Genomic DNA, 24,178 nt, shown 5'->3' with positions numbered 1-24,178 from the left:
AGGACCCAGACCTGTAGTGTCAAAGAACAGGGCTGCTACAGTCAGCCACATAATGGAGACCCAATAGATCTATAACAAGGGGGCTTTTCAGCACTGGCCTAGCCCATCTCTCACTGTTGAGAGTTTTACCGCTGACTCCAATGGGGGAGCAGAGCTAGGCCATTGCTGAGTGCTTTCAAAAATCCCATCCATCAGGTATTTTCTGGAACTTCAGTTTGCTTTAATGTGCTGGTAGAGTGATTATAAATGAAGCATGAACTGGTGAGCAGCACTGGGGAAAATGGGCCCTGCACAGCAGATTTTTTTCCTGATCTTCACTTGCCTCCATACGAGCCTTGTAGAAATCCACATCATGCAGTTTCTCTTTACACCGGACCAGTTCCATCTCGAGTCTCTCGACTCTGTTTGCTCTCTCTCTCAGTGAATCCAGTTCATCTCTGTATGCTCGGGCAGAGCGTGCATCAGCTGCCAGATGGATGTTCTGGGAAAAGTGACAGACAAATGGAAAAAAATAAAATTAACCCCCCCATGCTTGTAAAACTCATGACATACCCCTTCCCCTGCCCCCAAGTCCAAATGAGAGGAAGTGAATGGAAAGCCAGAAGTGACCCCACGGTGCAAGTGTGGGGAAGCCTTCAATTAGCCATCAAACTCATTGCAGGATTGAGTGGTAACTCAGCCTACAGGGATTCTTCAGTTTTCAATGATCAGTGCTGTATATGCTCCAGGCATTATTGGACAAGTCAGTGAACTGAACAGATGAGACCTGCTCTCACCAGTAAGTCACTGCATTACTCTGTCACAATCAGACCAACATGCTGCAGTAACTTGGTTCCATCATTCAAATTTCATGAGAAGAATTTTTATCTTACTATTGAAAGCAATTTTTAAAGTGTTGTGTGTCACGGCAGTGTTACAACTGAAGAAGCTCCACTTACCTCCTGTTTTATTTTCTGCAGCTCTAGTACAAGCTGTTCTGCTTCATGTTTAGTGTCCACAAGTTGCTCAGATTTTTCTTCCCTGAAAATGATTAGGAAAAACTTAATAAGAAACTATAACAAGAGTTCCTGGAACAATACTCATGGCATTAACATCATGGCAAGATGCAGGGGGTATTAGTCACAGGAGTCAACCAGGATAATCTGGACACAAGACTGTCTAGATTTTCTTGGTGCTGCTCCAGTTTCAAAGTTACCAATAGCTGCAGATGTTTTCGTGTGGGGCCCTGAGCCACAGAAAATTTGGGACTGTCTCTCTTTTTTAAATCATCATTTCACCTGCCATTCCTGCCGCCACAGCTACCAGCAATTTGTAATCAGTTCTTCCCAACAATCACTGCCAAGAAGCAAGGGTAACATGTATGCATGTGGGGAAGGGGAAATACCAACTGGAATCAACAATCTTTGAAAATTTAAGGATGGCATAGGGGTGGGGAGGGAAAGAAGGAAAAGGGGAAGAAAGAGTGATGGATGTGGGAAGGCAAGAAAAGAGGGAAGGGAAAGACAAACTAATGGATGTTTGAGATTGGTGACAAGAAAGAGGGAAGATGGGAGAAGGTGAAGCCAGCTACTTTACACGCATCCTTTCCTTGAGCAACCGTCCACCCCCAACGTACAAGACCCAAATCTACAGCAAGTCTGCATGCTGAACTCCGAGACAAGTCAAGGAGTTGAAGCCAATGGGCAACCTGATGCTGCAGACACAGGCTTAATACACGTTTACTTGACACTGTTAGCAAAGAACCTGAAATAGAGAGCACTTCTCCAGCAGCCCAGGCGTTTAGTGACTTACAATTCCTGTCGGACCCTTCTCAGCTTTGCTCGTGTGTCTGCCAGCTCAACAGCCAGGTGCTGCTTATCCTCACTGGAGAGACGACTGGCTAGGTTTGGTGAAGAGTCTGGACTAGATGTTTTCAGAGGACTTGGTGGTTGCTGAGACTGCAGATAATCTCTCTCTTGAGTGAGATCCACAATCAGCTGGAAAAGGAGAGAGGCCAGTGGCATTAACAAGAAATAACAACACATTGCACTTATAGCTCCTTTCACTCAAGCATCTCAAAGTACTTTGCAAAGGTGGGTAATTATTAGCCTACCTTACAGATGTGGAAACTCAGGCACAGAAGGTTCAGGTGATGTACCTAATGTCACACACTGAAATCGGTGACACAGTTGGGAACAGAACACAATTTTGATTCCCAGTCCTTTGCTGACCACCGGAATACACTACTTCCTAGTGTTTCAGATAAGGACTGTATTTTGCTTTGAGTTTTTATAAAAACTGCAACAATTTACAGGTTTAACAAATATAATCAGAGTCAAATCAATAACAGTAGGAAGAGGAGGAAGTTAAGAGATCTCAGTCGGGAGAAGAGAGGTTTCTAGCAGAGAACTGAAATAAGATTAACTGATGAGTCACAGATAAAGAGAAAAGATGTCACTGGTGGCATAAGCTAGAGACAAGGCTCTTGAACCAACAATGGCAGATATTGTGGGAAGGACAGAAAAGTATCCACTCAGAGAAGAGAATAAGAGACAAAAGCTTTAAGGCAAATTCACAAAATAAAGCATATTGTGTTTCCTGCACACACTTCTCCTTCACAGATCAATTCTCTGTAGCTCGAGTATACAATTTATGAGAGCAGCAAGGGATGATTAAACATCACTCTAACGAATGCTAGAATTTTTAGAGATTTAATAGAGTGACAAGAGACTGAACCTTAAATGAAACATAGAGGCAATCAGTACAGAAGCAAAAGACAATAGAAAAGCAGAGCCTGTCTCTGATCCCTCAAATGAACTGTATGAGAAACAGACATCTCATTCATACTTCTGTGCACTCGTCTCTCTCATCAATAAGCCTCTTGAGATGGAAAACCATATTCCTTGAGAGAGACTCCAGTTCTTCTGGGGCCATATCTGGCAGCTCTAGCCACTGCAAGTCAAACACATTCTCCTGGTTCTGAGTCACCTGCAAACAAGAACAAAATACAGTTTTTGTTTTTTTAATTTTCCCTGATATATTTTCAAATGTTGCTTGTTGAATTGATTCATTCTGTGCAAGGATTTTCTTTCAAGTTTGCTACTTATATAAATCAGCTGTTGGAATCAGTACAGTTCCTCTTCCAATTGTCACCAATTTTCAAGAATCGATAAGTGGGCAAACCTAGTCATAAATGTCACTTTTCAGCCAATATAGCCAGGAAATGGTGCAGAAATGCTCAGTTCAACTGCAACATCATGTAACAAAGCTTCTAGTTTTCACAAGATAGCTAGATTTAGAAAAAGTGGCTGGATAATTTTGTGCTCAAGAACACTTAGAGTACTGTACTCAACTCTCAATCTTCATGCGGGTGAGCTAGTCTCTGCAAGAGTCAGGAAGGTATTGGCCCTGTATTGCACAATTAGCTAGATGCATTATTGTGGGGGTGACAAGGTTTGTGCTTCCCCTGACGCTCTGGTATTTGATCACTGCCACAGGGATTATCTGACTTAATAGATCTGATGTGGCAGTGATCTAATCTGGTATGGGGAAAAAAAAAATTTTTTAACTATAATTCTCTAAAAATTGCTTTTTTCCAAATGTTGTTGCTGAAAACTGCACTGCACTGGAAAGGTTATTTTCAAGTTGCTATGTCCACATTTAGGGCTCTACATGTTTCTGCTTTTACCAGAACCATATTCTTTATATTCCTTAGTCTTTAAATGAAATTGCTAGTCTGTGGGATCTGCTTTTAGAAAGCAGATTTTAAAATATATTAAAAGGTTATTGTCAACATCTTCTAACAGTATGTGTTCCCCAACCCACCTAGGTTAGTTGGTTTTTCGCTTCTGCATCCGATGAAGCCAGCACATCCTGAGAGAACGTGCATTTTGTACTTGAGGCCTGTCCCGTAGAGGGCATTTACAGAAGGCTTCACCTGAACTCCCAGAAAATGGAATGATAGCTGCTGTTTGAGCAAACTTTTTTTTTTCTTTAAACAAAGCATTTAGAATCCAGGCATCATATGTCACCAAATTATACCATTTTTAAAAGACTGAAATCAAATTTTGGACCATCGATAATATTTTCAAAAGCACTTATGTGACTTAGGTGCTTAAGTCCCAATTTCAAAAGTGCTGCAGGCACTTGGGAGTCTCATTGCCTTCTAATGGGACTTAAGCTCCTAAGTGACTTTTGAAAATAAGACTAAATCACTAAAGTGCTTCTGAAAATTTTACCTGAAACCCTTTTTGTGTATCCTTATAAAACTACTTTCAGTCTGAGCTGACGTTTGGCAGTTCTGACATTTATCACTGGCACTCTTTGAGAAGTGGTTAGCCCAGTTAATTTCCCAACCACCTAGTAATTTTTACCTTTTAATTTGATTACACTGAGAGGGAAGCAGTGATTCCCAGCTCACATAGACATACCTGTGCTAGCACTACACAAGCTAGCATGCTAAAAACAGCAGTGTAGCTGGAGTAGCCAGGGAAGGTGGCTCGGGCTAGCCACCCAAGTACATACCTAGTGCATCCGGGTAGGCACATATTTAGCAGGTAGCCCAAGCTGCTACCCAGACTATCCGGGCTACACTACTAGTTTTAATGTGGGTATGTCTATGCGAGCTGGGAATCAGACCTCCAAGCCCAAAAATAGATATACCCATACATTCATGGAATGTATCTTTCTTTGCGTCAAACACACTAGTGCCACTATGAAAGGTTAACCTGTGCTACTACATAGCAAAGTAAACAATACCACTGAACCATCAGGAGAAGAAAAGAAGAAAGCAAGCTTCAAGTGCTGAGAACCCTACCTCCTGAATGTGTGAAACAATTCCAGCCTGGGTCTCAATATCCAGTTGTTTTATTCTTTCGATAAACTCTTCCTTTCTTTCACACTGTAAACAAACAGAAAATAAATACACGTCACTTGAAAACGGCTATGGATCAAAACTCTACCACGGTGTTGTTTTTGTTGAACATCTCTGCACAGCTAAAAGGACACTTGCAACACCAAGGGCCAGACTCTGTCACGCTTACTCACATTGAGTAGCTAGTGCTTTATTGCACTATTCCAATACTCCTTGAGGTCACTGAACTAACTGAGGAACCAATGAACATGCGGTCTGAGTAAGGGTGACTGAGTCCTGCCAAAAGTTTTTAAACTTAAGGCTAAGTTAAATGTAAAAAAGAAACCCAACCAAAACCCAACCTCCCCCCATCCAAGCTAAAAATCAAGGATTGGATCCATAGCTGGCGTAAATCAGCAAAGCTCCACTGATTTCAAAGGAGCTACACCAACATATACCAGCTGAGGATCTGGCCCTAACTTTACTTTACATAATTTAAACCATTTGTTTACTTTTTGCATTTTGCTCATTTTGGGCAATGACAACAGATCAGTTGGTTTTGGTTTTGGTTTTGCTTCTGCTCACTTAAGCTTCATTTATTGGTTCTTGGGCACTAATTAAATGTTTGCTTCGTATGTAAAATATTTAATGAAAAATAAATGACATTTTAACTCCATAGCTTCACAATTCTATTTTTATCAAATTAGTTTTGTAAATCTTAAAAAACAAAAAAATACCCCACACAATGACAGTCAGTGAAAATTTGGGACCCCAAGTTGGCAGAATCTCTAGACAGAAGTAACAGAGAAGTTGAACATTTCCACAGTCTGTTTTCTGTTGATTCCATGATACACAGTGCCGATTTTGGCTCAATTCTGAGTACAACCATTCACTTCAGGTCTTTAAACAGGAACTGAGACTATTCAGCCCCTTGCCGAATCAGGCCTTTTATTCTTTGTGTTAAAATGTGTTAGTAAGTATAAAGTTCCGAACAGCCACATGAAGAGAGCACTGCTCTGACATAATTGACTTGACATAGCTGGGCAGGGAGAGTGTCCTAAGGCATGACAAGAACATTAGACAGACACACAAACAAGGTCAATTATAAGCAAAGACTGGCCCGCAACATTCCTATTTTCTGTTACAACAGTTTACAGTGGAATTCCAAACACAGAGCTTTGGTGTGCAAGACACTGATTCCTTTATTTGGTTAACTGTCATGTATTTCAGGGGAATTTACCATGTGTATCGGCTGTCCACTTGGTTTAACAACACAGCATAAAAACCCTCATGTGATCATACAGAGTTCCTATTTAGGACTTTCTATCTACACATATTAAAAAAAAAAAAAAGTGCGGCTGAGTAGTATGCGTTAGAAGATAGTGATTAGATGTTGGTTTATCTATTCTCTTTGCATTAATGTACTCCACTACATTCCTGTATATTGTAACAACAACAAAAAACAACAACCCCAGAACAAAAACAAACCAACTCCCTCTCCCCCACAACAATCCTTAGACTAAGGAGATTGTTCACACTCCCATTCTCTCCTGCAGGAATTACTGTGTGCCAATGATTTCGATTGCCTAATTGTGACAGCATGTATCAAAGCACTGGTTCAAACAGTGGCAAGGCAGGTGGCAAGCTGAGGCTATAGCTTATTATGCAAAATGTGCTAATTTTTCTCCCATCTCCTTTCCCCTGGTTTTTCTGTTTCATCCATCTATTGTGTCTCACAATTCTAGACCACAAACTGTCTGGGGCAGTACAGCACTTAGCATAATGGGACTGGATCATTGATTGGCACTTCTAGTTCCAGCACCAAAATCAGATTCAAATGACATATTAAAATATTTTGTAATTCCATAAGGCATGTTCACCTGTACAGCACAGCCCAGCACCAACAACAGCATCTTCTTAATTTCATCCATACTTTTACCTACATTGAAAGAAAAGAGGCAGATCAGTCCACATGCACAACACGAGTCACGAAAAATACTTGCATAAAGTGATTATCTCAAAACGCAGAGCAAGCCCTGTCGGATTGGAGTAATACCCTTTGATTTAACTGAGTGCTTGCATATATACACACACATCTAGATCTGTTTAACATGATTTCAATGTAGCAAAATGGTTGTTATAGATTCAATTAACAGATCCATCAAAGCACTTATGCATTTGCCTGTACAGGCACCATGCTTGATCCCTTAATTCTGATGAAGTAAAAATACAAAGCAGGAGTGGGGGGGGGTTGTTTTTAAAAGGAACCCCCCCTGAAAACCCAAATTACACATTTTAAAAGTAATCACCACACAGCTTCCCCTAGAGTTAAAATCAGAATGCTGAAGACTACTAGTGCGTACTTAAATTCATTGTCTATCAAAGAGTGGTATGCTTCAGCAAGGAGCTTTGTCTCTGTTGCAACCAAGTGTACACACTTTGAAGTGAATGCTCCATGTGCTAAGAGGAAAAAAATGGGCTGTGTAGAACGGAGAATATTCAGCTACCATATGCTCGTGGATCTGGCGGGGAGAAGGGGCATAAGCAGGATGCTATTGCAGGGAATCTTGCTGTGACCAAGAACCCAGCAAGTATCATTCTCATTCTTAGGTGAAGAAAAAGAGTGCTATGGAAGGGAAATTGCTCTGGCTTATTGCCAAGTTCAGATCTTGTCTCAGCAAAATTAAAATATGGCTATTACCTCCTCATTGGGAAGCAAAGAAAGTTATATATAGTAAAGATAAGGGATGAAGAAATTAGAAGAACAAAAGGTTGAGGCATGACTGAAATTGCATCTCCAGCTGGTAAAAAACTGGAGGCAAGTTAGATTCAAAATGTAACATCCAGGAAACGCCTGACATCATACACACCATGCCAAAAAAATAGGCAATGCATAGTTTTCTCTCCCTTACACATCTGTAAATGTATGCACTCTTCACACACTGTATAATAGCGAGATAAACATTTTCACATTCTGCACCTCTCTACTTGGGTGTTCGATTGTTCATATCTATATACAGGCAGAGGAAGGAAATTCCCTCTGCTCACTGAGAAGTTTTTGTGTGTAACTGTATTAATACACCACCATGCCCTTGTAAGGCTGTGCTGTGCTGTAAATTTCATGCATCTGCAGGACTGACAGTAGAGAACTGGAGTGAAATTGATTAATCAATTATGCTAACCCAGCATTTCAGATTAACAAAGAAGGCACACTGACCTAAATTAGCAAAAGGGTGGAGTTTCAACCTGAGACTCTTGCAATGCAGACCAACCAAAGTTACTCTTAAAAAAAAGAATTATTTTGCTTTTTTTTTCTCCCTATTTTCTTTTAACAAAAGTGCCCTGAAGCATCTAAATAAACCATTTTTGTTAGCTAAATTTTCCAGGACAACCTAAGGACAGGATGCTTTGTCTACTTAAAGAAAAAACAACAATTTTATAAGTATCAATTTTAAAAGAAATAAATAGTTTTTCAAGAGAGCCTCACACAAATTCGCAGTGCCTGATATGTATAAGAGCTGATTTATCAGTAGGGCTCCATAAGCAGAGCTCTAGTCTTCTAAGAAAACCTACAGTTGTAAACCCTACCAGATCCCAGGCTATATTACAGGTATATTTTTATTTCCCTTCAGGCTATTTGAAACCTATTTTTCAAAAAGGATTAACACCCTTCCTACATAAAGGCACAGTGTTACAGTATTCATGGCTCTTTTGTACAATTGAATTTTTGTGTACACATAGAATCCACAGTTTTGCACAAATAAAATAATGCTACATTATTCTGAGAGATACAATCAACGTGAAATGTAGTCAATACCAAAAATGAACAGAGTTAGAAGTAGTTTCAGACAATATTTCTGCTTCTACGTACGCTTGCCAATTCTTCTGGCTTTACAATCAAATTTTCCTAATTAATTTTTTTTCTGTGTCTCCTGTTACACCATGAAAGACCCTATGTAAAACTGACTGACTATACAGGAAGATTTGTTATTAGGTGTTTTAACAACAGGAACATAAACAATTCAGAGATGTGCTTTTAAAGTTGATGAACCTTTTAAACATTATTTAAAAAACAACAACTCCAATACCTTTCTCCATCCTCCCACCAAATGCAGCTGAATCTTACTATATAGCAAGTGCTGTCTCAGGTGAATCAGCTGATCCTGTATGGGTGTAAAGTAAGCTTTCTTCCTGTGCTTACAAAATACTCCTTTTACAGGAATGGGGCCCCACACATTTTGAAGCCAGTGTCTGATAACTATTTGGTCCAGTCAGTCACTATTGCCCTAGGCAGATATTTAGCACTGGCCAGAAAACAAGAATTTCATTTAATAAAAAAATGGAGGTTTTGGCATCATTCCACATCAGTTTCAGAGCAGACTCTGAGCAGGGACTTGAACCTTGGTCTCCCAGATCCCAAGTAAATGGCCTAGTCACTGGGGTTCTTCTGGGGTCATTCTCTCTGACCAGAAATTCCCATCCTGGGCCTGAGAAACCTTCCTGATAAAACTTTAATCAAAATGGACATGGTTTTGGCTTTGACATATCAGTATTTTCTGATGAAAAAAATGTGTCATTGAAAAATTCCTGCAGTTTTACAGATATTGCCCAGGCATCTCACACATCTAATAGGACAATCCTAGGACAATTTTGAAATGAACAGTTTACATTCCAGGAAGAGCAGAACATGGATCTAAATTAGAAATCTTGTTTGCTTCTGCATTATTTATTTAGCATATGCAATCAGGTCAAGCCAAGCCACAGCATTCTTATCAACAATGTTCAAGGCATGAAGATCTCCAGGAAGCTGAGTAATTTTGCAGTCCTCAACAAAGTGTGTGATGATTTGTGGCTGTCCACATTGACATAGTGTACCGTCTTTAAAATGCCACCGAAATTCTGCTGCAGCACCAATTCCATGTCTGATATGAAACTGGTTGAGAAGGCTCCATTGCCGTCATAATAAATCAAATCCAGGTTGACATTGTGTGGTGTCCAAGATAAGATAATTATTTGTCACTTTCTCTGTGAACCATGAAGCTTGCCCTACGTCCTCTACTATAAATCCCTCACCTGGTAAACTTATCCACAACGAGCGCTGTGAGGGCAGACGACCATATGGTGGATTAAAACAAATCTTTAATTAACAGTAGATGTGGTATATCACACAATTTCATCACGAGCTTTGCTGGGCTTTCCTCTCTGCGAACACTGGGTGAAGCAATATTGCAAAGAACCAGTAATCGTGGTAGAGGAGTAGATTTAAGTATGCCTGAAATAATACGCACATTGGAATGAAGTTGTATGTCGATCATCCTTGTGTGAGATGAGCGAGCCCATACTGGAGTGCAGTACTCTGCCGCTGAATAACACAGTGCCAAGACTGAAGTGTGTAACATTTGGACGTTGGCACCCCATGTCATTCTGGCCACTTTTCCGAGCAAGTTGTTGTGCGTTTTGACCTTAGTTGCTGACTTTGTACAATGGTCATGATATGTGAGAGTTCTATCCACAGTGAAGCCTAGATAGAGCAGGTGTGACTCATGCTTTATTCACTGACCATTGAAAACTATGTTCAGCTTTCTGCCCGCTTGTGCATGATATAAATGGAAGACACTCGACACAGTCTTACTTCCACTATTAATCAGGTGCCTCCGATGACAATAATTGGCCATAGCCACCATATCTACATACGAAACACTCTCAAGTATGTCAAAGGAGTGTGACTAAGTGCTTACCTGCATTAGGAAGTTATCACTATATCTCTATGAAAAGAGGGCACCATTAAAATACTTTGTCTATTGTGCTCACCACATGGCCCTTCCCACCGCGCCACCTGCCGGGAGGGCTCTGCGCAGCTCCAATCGGTTTGAAGGGAAGGACGTGGGCTGCCCTGCCGAGTTTGCTGCAGGGCGCTCCCCTTCTCCGCGCTGCTGCCCCCTACAGGGCAGCCGGAGCGGCAAACCAAAAAGAAAAAGAAAAAGAAAAAAAAGGGTGGCCGGAATGCCGTCCCTTGGAATCTGCCGCCCCAAGCACAAGCTTTCTTGGCTAGTGCCTGGAGTCGGTCCTGCTAGTAAGTGTACAACCAATTAACCCAAAAGGTGTAGATGTTACTTAATCCAGTCTGGCTAGGTCTTCACTGCAAAACAATTTATTTGTTTGACAATGGGCTAACTAAAGCAGGATAGAAATCCTGCTGTAAGATCTGAGGGCGGTGAGGCACTTTTAGTTTTTGCTGTGGGGTAGCTAGGTGAGGTCAGTGCTAGACCTTGCTTCATTTCCCTCCTGGTAAAAACTAAAAGTGCCTTGTCTCCAATAGGATTTTACAGCAGAATAGCTAAAGCACTTCAAATTATCTCGCAGTAAACAAATGACTTTTTTGTTTGTTTGTTTTTGTAGTAAAGGCAAAGCCAGAGTTTAGGGGAAGGAATGAGAAATCAAAAGGAAGACTCCAGCGTAGTAGCTAGTACTCACAGAACCCTTTGCTGTCAGAAGTGTTCCAAAGCAGAGTTTTTTGATTAACATTTTTTAATGCTTCAGGGTATGTAATGCACATCTAATGAAAGCTGGTTTCTATGGCTCACTAGACACACTCTGAAGGTCATGAGGTATATTAATAGTTTTACTCTATAGGCTGCACAAATGTTTTAAAGATAATGTGTTAAAGTTTTAAGAGCCACATTTAGTTCAATTCTATGGGGAAACTGAGGCACAGAAAGGTTAAGTGGCTTATACCAGATTACAGAGCAAGTCACTGGCTAGAACTAAAACAGTACTGTGTACACTTGGGATTAAAACAACACAGTAACAGACCTGGGACTTATGTACAGAATCATGTACATTTGGGATACAATATACCTTGAACAAAAACAACTATTCTTTATCTCCAATTTAATAATGCTTCCTCCACAGCACACACTCCTGCAGTGCTTTCTAAAGGATTGATTTGCATTATCATAATGAGGTGGGGAAGCCATAAGGCACCATGCTGATAAAACTGGAGACTGAAGTCCTACATCCATAGGAAAGGCACAGCATGAGCAGTCGTAGGCAAGCGTCCCTAGGCTGCTTCACCGAAGTGTTTCAACGCTGTCTTATCTGGTTGAGAAGATAGTGCCCAGCTCAATCCAGCCCTTGGGATCTCTGCTGAGATTGCCAAGAAGAGAGCTACATTGCGATGTGGATAATGTCTACTAGGAACTGAACTGAGATGTACACACTTATCGCGTAGGTCAACCAACGACTGACCTGGAGTGGACTTGAACCAGCAACCAAAGAGAAGGGCTCTAAATTCAACACAACAGCATTTTCCACCTTGCTGAAAATTCCAGGGCAGCTGTTCCTATGCTAGGTCTCTGAGCCAGTGAGGCAGCCAGTGACCTGAGGATTTGCAGAAAAGCCATCTGCTCTCAACAGTGGGAAAGGGCCTTTGGGTTTTTAGGAAAAAATCCTGTGCTCTGGGATTTTTCTCTCTATGCTGTGGGCCCAGAACATCCCCATGGTCTCTCAGGAGAGGGAGGGTGAGAAACAGATGGCAGGATTGGGGGAGGGGAGGAGAAGGAGATTAGGAGACAACAACAAAAAGGAGGATAAAGGTAAAGAGAAAATACGAGAGATAAATGAGGGGAGGTGGAGAGGAAGCCGGAGAGAGAGATGAGAAAGAGAGAGTGCAGAAGAAATGGTAGATTATGAGTTGATACATTTTATTTATTCACATTCCTACTGTGTATTAAATTTCCTCAGCAGAAAACAGGGAACTGTAATGTGTTTGTGTGGCGGGGGTTAACATCCAGCAGACGGTGGAGCAGGTGAAACGTGGGAAAACACATCGGCACTCATTTCTTCCAGTCAGAACAGAGTCCCAAATTATATAAGCCTGAACTCTACAGTTAACATTTTAGAGACAGAGCTTTGTTATTAACAGGGAAAAACTGTACAACATATTTTACAAGCCTTTGTCTCCTTGGACAGTTATGAAACAAAATAAGGAAGGAAATCAGGCATGGAAAAAAATATACCAGTGGGAGACTAAATCTTTTATGATTATAATGAAAAACATTTTCTACCGACATTTATTAGCAGGGACTTTTGGCTCACTCCTGTGCAAGGACTTAACGGCCTTTAATTTGAAAAATGTACTGAACCTGCAAAGTGTTTCCAGAGGACGGAAATGAGCTGTAGGTCTAGTAAATTAAGTCACTTTTTTTAATCTTTTGAAGGAAGTGAAGCTAAAAACCCTGAAAGGCTCAGTTTAAAAAAAGAAAAAAAAAAGTGCACATTTCAAAATGTTCGTTTCCATCAGCTTCTGAAGTATCAGTAGTGTGTGTGTTTGGGTCTAAGTGAAGGTTGCCGGGCAACCGAGAAAAAGAAACAAAGTCAGTTACAGAAGTTCAGGATCATCATACATTACCAGTTCACTCTGTGTGTATGGGGTGGGGGTGGGGTAAGACATGCGGCAAAGAGGAAATTACGAAAGACAACTATGGTGTATTATGTTCATTACAGCTCCCCCATATGCGCCATGGGATATGTCGAGTTGTAATGAAATGATGAGATTGTACAGTGAGAATTACCACTGCTGGGGAAAATATTCCAAAGGGAAGAAGATGGCAACATGTGAATGCAATGCTTTAACAACTGTATATTGTACAAAGCAGTAGAGAGAGAACCAATCCTGCAGCTCCCAGCAGAACTGTCTAATGTGTCTCAGAAGTTTTCAACCGCTATGAACTCTCAGATTTTTTTTCAGTTCCTTACGTTTCAGGAACTAAGTATTAAATGAAACAATTCAGCTCGCTCAGAGGCTTTTTTTTTTTTTTGAAATATTTATCCTTATCTTCATCCGAATTGAACCAGATGAAATTAGCATGGACTGGAAAAAATATTCAGAGGGCACGGGGAAGGGTTACATCTTCTAAACCCAGTGGGCATGTGCCATTGCATAAGCACTGTCCCACCGAAAACTGTAATGCCATTGTTTGAAGTGTTAAGTCCAGGAGATGTGACTGTACTTCTAAGAGCAATATAGCAGTCCCAGTGGACTGAAACACTCACATATATAACATGGATGAGTATTTAAGGGATATAAGTATCCTCACTTACTACCAAGATCCCTATTTTAACATATATAACGGCACTTTGGTCTACATCTTACCAAAGACAAAGGAAAAGTCACAATTTGAATCGTCAAACAGGCAATTCTGGAAGGTATGTTTTAGGCAAACACAAGTTGGGCTCAATACAAGAGTGATTGTCCCTTTTGGCTTTGAATTAATGACTCTATGAAGGCAGAAGGGACTCAAAAACCTTTCACAGTTTGAGCAAAACAAATCATCCCTTTATTTATTTACTTATTTTAAATTAAGCAAAATTTCAGCAATCTAAATATGGGATCTGATTTATTTCCCCAACTAATATGGCTGTCTCAACCTCTCCCTTTTCCAGGAAAGCATACAGACCCTTTACCCATGTTAGTTAACTCCTGATTTCCCCCTGCTCCCATCAGTACAAACCCAGATCCCACATCTACACCCTCTTCTGCCTCCTCCTCCTCACCTCTAGTGACATTTGCCCCAGCCTGGGCCCTCCCTCCATCTCCCTCCTCTCCGTCTCCCACACCCATCCCCACCCTCTTATGCCATCATTCTTAACCTCACACCCATCCTCCTCTTTCCTCTTGCTGTCTCTGGAATACCCATTCCATCTCTATAAATAATCACATCCATCCATGACCTCTTCACATCTTGCTCCCTCCAGCTCTTGGTTATCACAGAGACCACGATTCCTTCATCTGACATAGCCTTAGCAGTTGTACTCTCTTACGGAGACCTCTCCTTCTTTCACACTCCCTGCCCTGGATCAGGCCCTGCTGGGGGTGTTGGGCTTCTCCTCTTTCATTCCTGTCACTTCCAACTCCTCCCTTCTCCCCCTTCCCACTCTATCTCCTCTTTTGAACAGTACTGAAGCTGACTCTTCTCTCCTCTCCCCTTCCATGTTGATGCTGTTTACCATCCACCCAACTCCCCCAAACATCAGCCTTCCTCTCTGATTTCATCTCGTCTCTCTCTTCCTCTCCTGATAGTCTCCCACACGCATCCTCAGTAACTACTTCTTCTATGTTGGTGACTCCTCTGACCCCTTAGCTTCACGTTCCCTCATCCTCACTTCTTTATCGCACATGGAGCCTTGGTTCAACTCTTCCACTCATGAAAAGGACTCAGCTTGGTCTTCATCAAGCTCATCTCTCTCTCTCTCTCTAATCTCTCTCTTGCGGAGTTCCCCCTTTCCAACTATTACCTGTCACACTGTCCTATCACTTCTATGATTTCCAGTGCAGCAGCGTGGTTGATTTCTTATCTGCTCTCAGCCCTCTCTTCCTTGCGTCTCTCTCTCTCTCTCTCCCCATTTTCTTCCACCGATATGGTTACTGATTCTCTCCTTGTTTCACTTTCCTCCAAATCAGACCTCTCTCTAGGCTATGTCTAAATCTTTGAAATTCTTTCTGCACGACACCTCTAAGATACGGCCCTTCCTATCATTCCACACTGCTGAAGCGCTTGTCCCTCATCATATTACATCTTGATTACTGCAACAGCCTACTCTCTGGACCTTGGCAAATGCAATCTTGCCTCACTCATATCCATTCAGAATGCTGCTGCAAAGATAATTCTTGTACCATGTCACTTTGACCATGCTACCCTTCTCTTTGCATCCCTTCACTGGCTCCCTCTTTATTGTATCAAACATACCTATCGTCTCCACTGTCAAAGGCCTAGCCCCACCCTACCTATCATCTCTCATTCACTACCAAAGTGTTGACTGCCACTTCTGATTGGCCCATGATATGAGCCTCCATCGGCCACTCGTTAAATTTTCAAACAAGCACCTTCATGCTTTCTCCCAAACTGCCACTCATGGTTGAGAAAAGTTCCCTGTAAACATCTGCAAAACTACCTCATAATCCACCTTCAAATTCCTCTCCAAAACACTCCTTTGCTGTGATGCCTACAAAAAAACTTGACAACAGCTAGGCCACCGGTGTGCTGAAACCATTGTTTCCTTGTACTCCCCTTGAATACCTGTCTGTATCCATTTGTTACCTCTTGTCTTACATTTAAAGGTCAGTGTTTTTGTTCTGTTTTTGTACAGCACCTACCACAGTGGGGTCCTGGTCCACGACTAGGGCTCCTAGGTGCTATGATAATATAAATATTAAATAATAACTTCAAATTTTCCCACCAATCCCATTGCTTTCAGCCTTTATGTTGTTCCACTTCTGCATTACCAAGCCTCTACTGCAGTGTACACTCCTGTATAATATTGGCAATAATACTTATAGTGTCCCTGTACCTGCGTAACAATTAATTGAAATCCACCTTCTAAAAAACTTCAAAGGGATTAAGCAAGTGAGTGCTTGTAACAGAAGTTTGGAAAGTAATGAATATGGGCCAACTGTGGCCATTCTAAAGCAAGACTTTTCTACAAGAAAGATTTCAAGTGCTTGTTAAAAGTGGGGAAAGAAGGACCGAGACTGATTTCAGGTGGGGGAAGAGAGTTCTACACCAACCGGACTCCCATAGCAATGATCTCCTCACCAAACACAGTGGCAGGACTGTTTAATATTAAGTGGTATCTAAATGCAGATATCCAACAGGTTCGCATTCTTGGATGTTTTGAATGCAGCTTCCACTTTGAAGGGATTTGAGAACCTACCGTGGTAGCTTTTTGTCAATTGATGCTCACATCAGGCCAGAAAGACAGGCCAACCAGCCTTTTCCTAAGATGGATCTCAAAGTTGCTCTGGGAGGGATGTTACGAGATAGGAGGAGAGGGGAGAAGGATGAGGACTAGTGACCTCTGAAGGTAGAAAGCAACACAGCTACATCTACTTCCAAAAGAACAGTGGCCCAGAGAACAGAAGTACTTGAGAGGGGTTATGTAGTATGTAACACACAGACTACACTGGCAATATATTAAAGGGAGACAGCAACTTCATAATCTGCCCTGGGCGAGGGGTGTTGTGTAGCTAAGCTGCTCCAGGGACAGACCAAGAACAACCCTCTGACTCACAACTCACCTTTGAAGGGAAGGAAGAAGTAATTCATGCCTACTCTTGGCCAGCAGCAGATTAACTCCCCATTTGCTCCTGGACAACTCTGCTGCCTGGTGCATTGGATGGATGGAATCAAGGCTCTGCCCTCACCTGTTCTCTGTGCACACGGCACACTCCCATGCCTGTTTTCCCTGTTGTATTGGGACTGGCCATTCAGGTAGCCTGTAAGGGGGGTGGGGGAGCTGGGCTTGCAGACCTTATGCTCCTTTTTGTGGGCATGCTGAGCAAATGGCAATCGTAACTGCAAAGGTGCCAGGAGTACAAACTGTAGTGGTCCATGGACTGGAGGGTAGATTTATTTTCTGACTAAAAATAAAACAAAACACCCCAACACTGCTGCTAAGCACAGCAAAAAGAAACCTCATGCTGAGGCTTACTATTCTGGTGAGATGTTTGTTACACCACATCGTTCTCAATCAACACTGGCTATCCAATTTTCCTTCTATGGTAAAACTGGTATTTCTTCCTTGGCTTTTGCAAGGAGGGAAGGAAATAGGCATTTGGCATAAAGTCAAAATCTAACAACAAACCCATAATTTTAGAGACATGCAGGCTGGGAGCGATCATTTTCAATATTCTGGCTAAATCCCAGCAGTGAACTGGGAAAGTCAAACATTAGCTCAGTGGTTCCCAACTTATTTTTGGTGGTATTCTCCGTGCGATGGAGTGGCAGGGCAGGGTGTCCGCCCTGGTGTCCCTTAGCAAAATGCCTGGCATGATTGCTAACCATCTGTTGCCCCATTCCCCCACCTATTCTCTCCTTTCCCTGTTCCCCTATACTCCTCCTTTTCATTTTCTCCCTTTCTCCATGTTGTCTTGTGTATTATTGCCTCTTCCCCCACTTTCTTGGTGGCAGTCCCTTCATCACAGCACATGCCACCACTTAGCAAATGGCTACTCAGACAGCACTGCTCTTGGTGCAAGCATCCACAGCTGGCTTTATGGGGCCACATCCATGTGTGCTCTCACAACTGAGCCGAGTGCTGCAGGAGCAGAGGACAGGAACACAGCAGGACAAGAGACATTCCCATGTCAGCCTACATCACAGGCTGTACTGGAGCAGAGACCCAAGGAAAGTAGCTTCCAAGAAAACCCTCGCTGCTCTTCTACCAGCTATGGGAGCACATGGGGAGTGGGTCCAGAGCCAATCTTCCACAAGAAGAAGGATGAGCCAGTGGCTAGAGTGCTAGTATAGGACTCAAGAGACAAGGTCAATTCTGTGCTCTGCCACAGACTTTAAGTGACTTTCCCAAGATAACACAGGGTCTCTCTGCGCCTCAGTTCCCATCTATGAAATAGAAATAATAAGCCTTCTTCATCTCACAGGGTAATGTCTGGATAAATACACACACAAAAAATTGCGAGGCACTCATATACTATGGTAATAGGGGCCACATAAGTACCTGAGATAGAAAGAATTAGCTTTTTCTCTCTTCTCCCCATCCCCCAGATTAGTCCTAGTTTGGGAAACTGCATGTACAACATCAAAAGAAAAAGACATTATGGAACTAACAAAGTTGTGTACAACTTGAAGGAAAAAACTACCCAAATTACTCACCGGAAAGAGGATCTTTGCCAATTGTTAAAACGTTTGGTAAATGCATTACGATCAGCTGCTGGAGGACCTCCTAAATGAAATGGAAAATTATAAACAAGAATCAGTCAAGAATCCAAATCAATTGAATCATGCAAAATACACAGCTCTATTGATCCACAAGGCTTCGGCATGCTGGCAGTTAAGGAGGTCACAAAGTAAAGTCTCACATGAGACATAAATCACTCTTTGAAGATGGCTACAGACTCTACAACTGAGATACACCAATGATCTCTTATAATGATGGTTAATGTAGGACTTAAGGGTCTCACGATACTAATAAAAATGAATGCGAAGTGATGCCTGGGCATAGCCATCAATCACACCTTTCCTCCTGACAAGACCTTTGTTCGTATAGCGCTCAACCCATAGTTGCTGCCATTTTTCTGGATTTATAGCTGCAGCATGTTGACCAAAGCTATGTAAGCCACTCTGGTATGCCTGGTTAATTCAAATAATTCATGGGTCTGGACATTTTAAAGGATGGATTGGGGGGAGGGGAGGAGGAAAGAAAGCTATTAATGTGATCTCCTGCACTGCTGTGAGAAATTGGACAGAAAAGCTGAGATTCTTTAGGTACAGGAGAGCTGACACCCTGCCTAAATACTAAGTTTTCCCATCATAGGTCTTGGGCAAGTGTCATTTTAATTTTGAGGTGTGTGGGGAAATCCCCACAACAGATAGAGAACAGGAGGTCACGTTACTTTGGCAGGTTCCATTTTTCAAAAACTGTCAGCTATTTGAAGCTGAGCAGGGCCTTGAAGTGCCAGAATGGGTCCTGAGGAGATGGATCGGCAGCCAGAGGGCAGGTGCAGTGGTCAAAGGAGCATGGTAAGTACATCACAGAGATGACATTCATGGGATAAATTACAGAACCATGTGATTCATGAATATTTTGCAACCTGGCATGAAGGTAACTAGCACTCATTTGGGACGACACCATTATTTCTCTCTCTTTCCCCTCCCCCGAATAAAAAGATGGTCTTGTGTTTCTGCACTAGACTGGGACTCAGGAGATCCAGATTCTCTACCCATCTCTCCCTAACCTTTGGTAAGTGCCTTAACCTGCCTGTCTCCATTTCCCATCCTACCTCAGAGGATGCTGTGAAGATAAATTCATTAGTGTCTCACATACTATGGGAACCAGAGCCATAGCAAAGACTATAAATAAAGCACACAGTGTGTGTGTGTCTCTCTCTCTCTCTACACACACACACACACACACACACACACACACTTCTAGAAAGTGTCACCAATTCATCCAAACACACTCCCCCCTTAAACTACTGGATTGGTATTTCTGCACTTTGAGAACCATCACAAAAGGAAAACTGAATCTGAATGGGTAAGGAAATCATTCACTGATCTAGCAGTGTCTAGGAAGGAATTGGAAGGGATTTTTAAAACCATTTTGGGTGCAATATGTTTAATCTTTTCTCTGCTCACAATTTAAAGAAACAACACATGTTTAAAGCAATGGTTAGTTTGCATAAAGAAGAAATGTGTTAATACCACAGCTGATACCTTTGGTGATGTTAGGAAACAAGAATTTAACCAAACACTACATTGCATCAAGATTTGTGACTTGGACTGACTGCTGAGTCATTATCCAAATGCTGTACAGTACACGTATTTTCAAGACATGCTAAACAAAAGTTTGTTTCCACTTGTTGCCAACAGGTGCAAAACATATTAGATTTCACAGCACATGGCCGGAATATGATACTCTGCTAATCAGTTCCACAATGCATTGTCTCCTTTGGCAGATGCAAATTCTGACAATTCAGTTAATGAACTTGGCTCTTACTACTGAGTTCCTTGGCAAAGGAAAAAAAATTTTTCAATCATCCAGTACATGGAGCGGCACTGAGGCAGGAATGCATAAAGAATTCTTGTTGTCTTTGTCTAATCATCAGATCTCTTGCTATTTAGCTAACAGAGACAAAAGGCACTGGGGCTAAACTTTATGTAGTTAGCATTCCCACACACTCCTTCTGCAAATTATTATTTGATTACCTCACCCAGTATTTAAATGACTAGCTTCCCTTCTAGTGATGTGAGTTTATTCTCTGTGAGGTGGCATGCAAGAATCTTTGTTTAATTGTTAATTGTTAAGAAATGGGCCCAAACTGTGAACATCACATCAAACCACGATTTTCTAATTCAGATTAAAAGATTCCATCTTATGCAAGAGATTGTACCTACTTCTCTCTGACCTAAAGAACAGTATCTTTACCTGTGCTATTAGAATCATCTTAGATATTAATAATAGCAATACTCTTATATAGTAAATAGTAAGGCTCTTATATGGAGCTTTTCATCAGTAGATCTGAGGAGGTTGGTATCATTATCCATCTTTTACAGATGGGGAAACTGAGGCACGGAAGTGAAATGATTTACCCGAGTCACACTACTGGCCAATTACAGAGCTGGGAATAGAACCAGAGTCCCAGTCCAATACTTTATCCATTAAGCCACACCGCCTCCCGCAAACAAGATCACAGAATTATTAACATCCTGCATGTGCATCAATATTTCTTTTATTTGTTTAGTTTTGGCATTTCCTCTCAGCTTGGACAACGAAAATCCATCCAGCCAGTTTTACTTTCAGATCCTCAATGCTGCATTATTTGAGTTGCATACACCGAAGGAAAATGTTTGTTTAAAGGCAGCTGTTTTCTATTGGAATTGTAAAAATTACAAACATTTCTATTAGCTGAGGGTTTTGAAGACATCAGGATTTATAAATATGGAGCAATTTTGAGCTTTGAGCGCACTCACATGTGACTCTAAAAATGAGCTGGAATGTTTACTGTCCCAGTGATTTGCAAATCAACTACAAGACAGACCTCCCCTCCCCAATGAAAGCCCTTCAAATTCAACCTGGGCTCCAACAATGGAGCTGTGTTCTTTACGGCTTCTGAATCACCAGTATTAAAAAGATTCTGTGGGCCAAATTCTATTTTCAGTGTTACAAGCCCAACTGTATTACAACATGAGTAAATGAACAGGAGAACATGAAAACGAAATCTGGCCCTACAACTGGAACTTAGTTGACAATAAGCAAATGGTAAATACAGTGCAACTTATTTCTAAAGGTGTAGTAAGCACTTGTATTAGGCTACATCTACAATTATGGCAGCGTGTAGTGCACAGACATTGCCGTAGCATGGATATGCATAGCACTGTAGATGGTGATGCACTGCTTAGGTGAGTACAGACAAGCTAGAACTTTAGGGTATATTCCCTACACAGTTCTCTACGCGCCCAAGCAGTGTCTCCTACGTCTACACTGCTGTTTTTAACAGGGTAATGTCCTGCTGCCTACCCACTATCAGAGCCATTCACCTCCACATGTAGCTACACATCTCAGTGTGGACGCAGCCTGCTTTCCAGTGCCGGGTGTACATGTCACCGCAAGTGTAGACAAAGCCTTAGACAACAAGGAGGTTGTAATACTTGTTAAATGCTTGGGGCTGGATATGGATTTTGAAACAGAGGAGTCTGAAAGAAACTGCAAGTCTCCTCCACCTCCCCTCACTCCAAGACATTACACTGTGTATGGTAGCCAATGTGAGAGGAGAGGCACTAAAAAGAACAGCAGAATAAAGAAACTACACTGTCCAGAAAGGTTGGCGTTCTTCAGAGCATCAGGGAGAGCTGGTATACAATAAATCCTCCTTTCTCCTAGGAGAGATCCAGATAATGATTTTAACAGCCAAACTAACTCTTGATTAAAACAATAAAGGTAAGAGCAACAACATATGGTACCAATCTGCCTTAACTATAAGCTATTAGAACAATTAATGGTAATGCTGTCAGCTTTACACCTGAGGCCATTAACAAACCAAGTGGCCATTAACTGCAAGTCATAAATCATTTCACGGAGATTACGGTTTTCCATGTTACTTCGTAATGAAATTTCCATGAAAAAAATAATTTTGATACAGGAAGCCACACTTATGGGATCCGATTCAAATAGCTCATTACTCAGTTTTCAGCGCAAACGAGGTGATATTGGAAACCAGCCTCTCCCAAGATCGGAATATCAGAAGGCTGGATGTATTTTCTGAAATCTAGGACCCTTTTATGTTATTGGCAGGTGCCATATTGAACTGCAAAGAACAAGGCTGTCCTATAGCTAGCAGAACCAAGCCCTATTCCCCGCAGTGAAACACCCCAAACTTTAAGGATGTTTAGCTTCAGATCCAAACTGCAACTTGGGTCTATTTCTATTAATTGGTAAAGCACCCACAAATCATAAGAGTGGATTAAGAATCATGAAATGTTCCTAAAATAATAAATTTTGTTGGCTTCTTGTTATTTGCCTTCTGGTTTCTGAGCCTTCAGTGTGCTTTCACGTCATGTTTTAAGCTCTTCTCTGCAACAACTAAAATGAAAAACTCACTTTTAAAAAATGAAAGTTGAGATTCTCCCACAGTTCTTTGATTGCAGCAGCTGGGTATTTAAGATAAACAGAAAATAGCACAAGACTCGCAAGAGCCAGCAACATGGCATTATTAGGAGTCTGAGTCATGAGGTCCCCCTTTGCTTCATTCTCTTTGGCTGATAAGTGCTCTAATTTATTCCTGAGGAGTTGCTGAAAACTCTAGTTTTCTTTTTTACTAACCCAAGATTACTCTCAGGATATTTGCTTGTCTGTCTTTGTAGGCAGGTGGGATGTAAAAGCATTTCCCATTCTTAGTCTGCATGGTCATATGTTAATATTTTATTCAGCAACAGGTTAGTTAGATAGATCCTCTGAAGTTTAGAAGGGAACATTCTTGGGCAGCTCAACCCTATTCCAGGTTAGGCTCTTAAAAATACCTGTGAATCAGCAGTGCGAGAAACGGCTCAATCAGTCTGCAGTTTCTAACAGCTCGTGCACAGATGGCTCCACGGGAGCTCAGGGTTGGAGGGTAGGCTAGACTTCTGTCCCCTCTGCAGTGAGGTAGAAAGCTGATTCAGACTGGTTCCTAAGTGGCATCTCTCTGTATTAGGAAAGCAAGGTTGCTGGAAAAGGTAGTTTCTTGTGGCAGCCATAGTAACTCCAGAGTGAGGAACAAGTGGTTTCAGGGAAGCAGCTCTGAAGTTTATAACAAAGCCCATGACTTTGTGACCCCTGCTCTAAACAAAGCATGCTAGGAAGTATGTAAAACCGGCCTTTCCACAGCTGAGAGAGACCTGGAAGGATGCAGGTTGTGCCAATGAGTCTCTCTTGGGGAAATAAAAACAACTTTCTTTTGTTTGCTTGTATAATCCTTTGCTTTATAATAGCATACCCCTCTGATGAGTGTCTGAACCAATCAAACTGTGGATGAATTTTTGTCTTTTAAGTGAACTGAAATAAAGACCTGAGAAGGACTGTTTTTCTGTTTACCAGTTCCAAAGTTGGGCTTTGGGGTTTTCTGCTTGTCTGGTCTGGGAAACAGAACTTAAAATGCCCACTTAACCAGGGATGTGCCAACCCCAGAACTCCAAAGATGTGTTTCTGGATTGGAGGTGGGAAAGAAGACTTCTGTTGCAAGTAGGATCTAAAGCCTTAAGAGGCTCATTTTAAGGCTATGGGGCAGCTGAAATCTCACAAGAACAACCTGAAAGATTTAGGTGACATGGAAATTCAAACCCTAAACTGAACCTC

At 41.7% G+C, this 24,178-nt stretch overlaps 1 protein-coding gene across 3 annotated transcripts in view; it reads right to left on the bottom strand.

Annotated features, from left to right (window-relative positions):
• CCDC88C (coiled-coil domain containing 88C) overlaps nt 1–24,178 on the bottom strand; it is a 128,217-nt gene that overhangs the window by 53,649 nt on the left and 50,390 nt on the right. For all 3 annotated transcript variants that reach the window (XM_039534932.1, XM_039534929.1, XM_039534930.1), the window contains exons 4-10: nt 18,502–18,571; nt 6,712–6,770; nt 4,796–4,879; nt 2,827–2,967; nt 1,792–1,976; nt 939–1,020; nt 323–481 (exon numbers count right to left, since the gene is read on the bottom strand). In XM_039534932.1, the coding sequence (XP_039390866.1) occupies nt 323–481; nt 939–1,020; nt 1,792–1,976; nt 2,827–2,967; nt 4,796–4,879; nt 6,712–6,770; nt 18,502–18,571 (780 nt within the window). The remainder of the gene's footprint in view (nt 1–322; nt 482–938; nt 1,021–1,791; nt 1,977–2,826; nt 2,968–4,795; nt 4,880–6,711; nt 6,771–18,501; nt 18,572–24,178) is intronic.

This window comes from Mauremys reevesii, linkage group 4 (assembly GCF_016161935.1).
Source record: "Mauremys reevesii isolate NIE-2019 linkage group 4, ASM1616193v1, whole genome shotgun sequence".
In the NCBI taxonomy this organism is placed as follows: domain Eukaryota; kingdom Metazoa; phylum Chordata; order Testudines; family Geoemydidae; genus Mauremys; species Mauremys reevesii.
The sequence above is the reverse complement of the archived record's forward strand: the minus strand, read 5'-3'. Positions and strand labels throughout refer to the sequence as shown.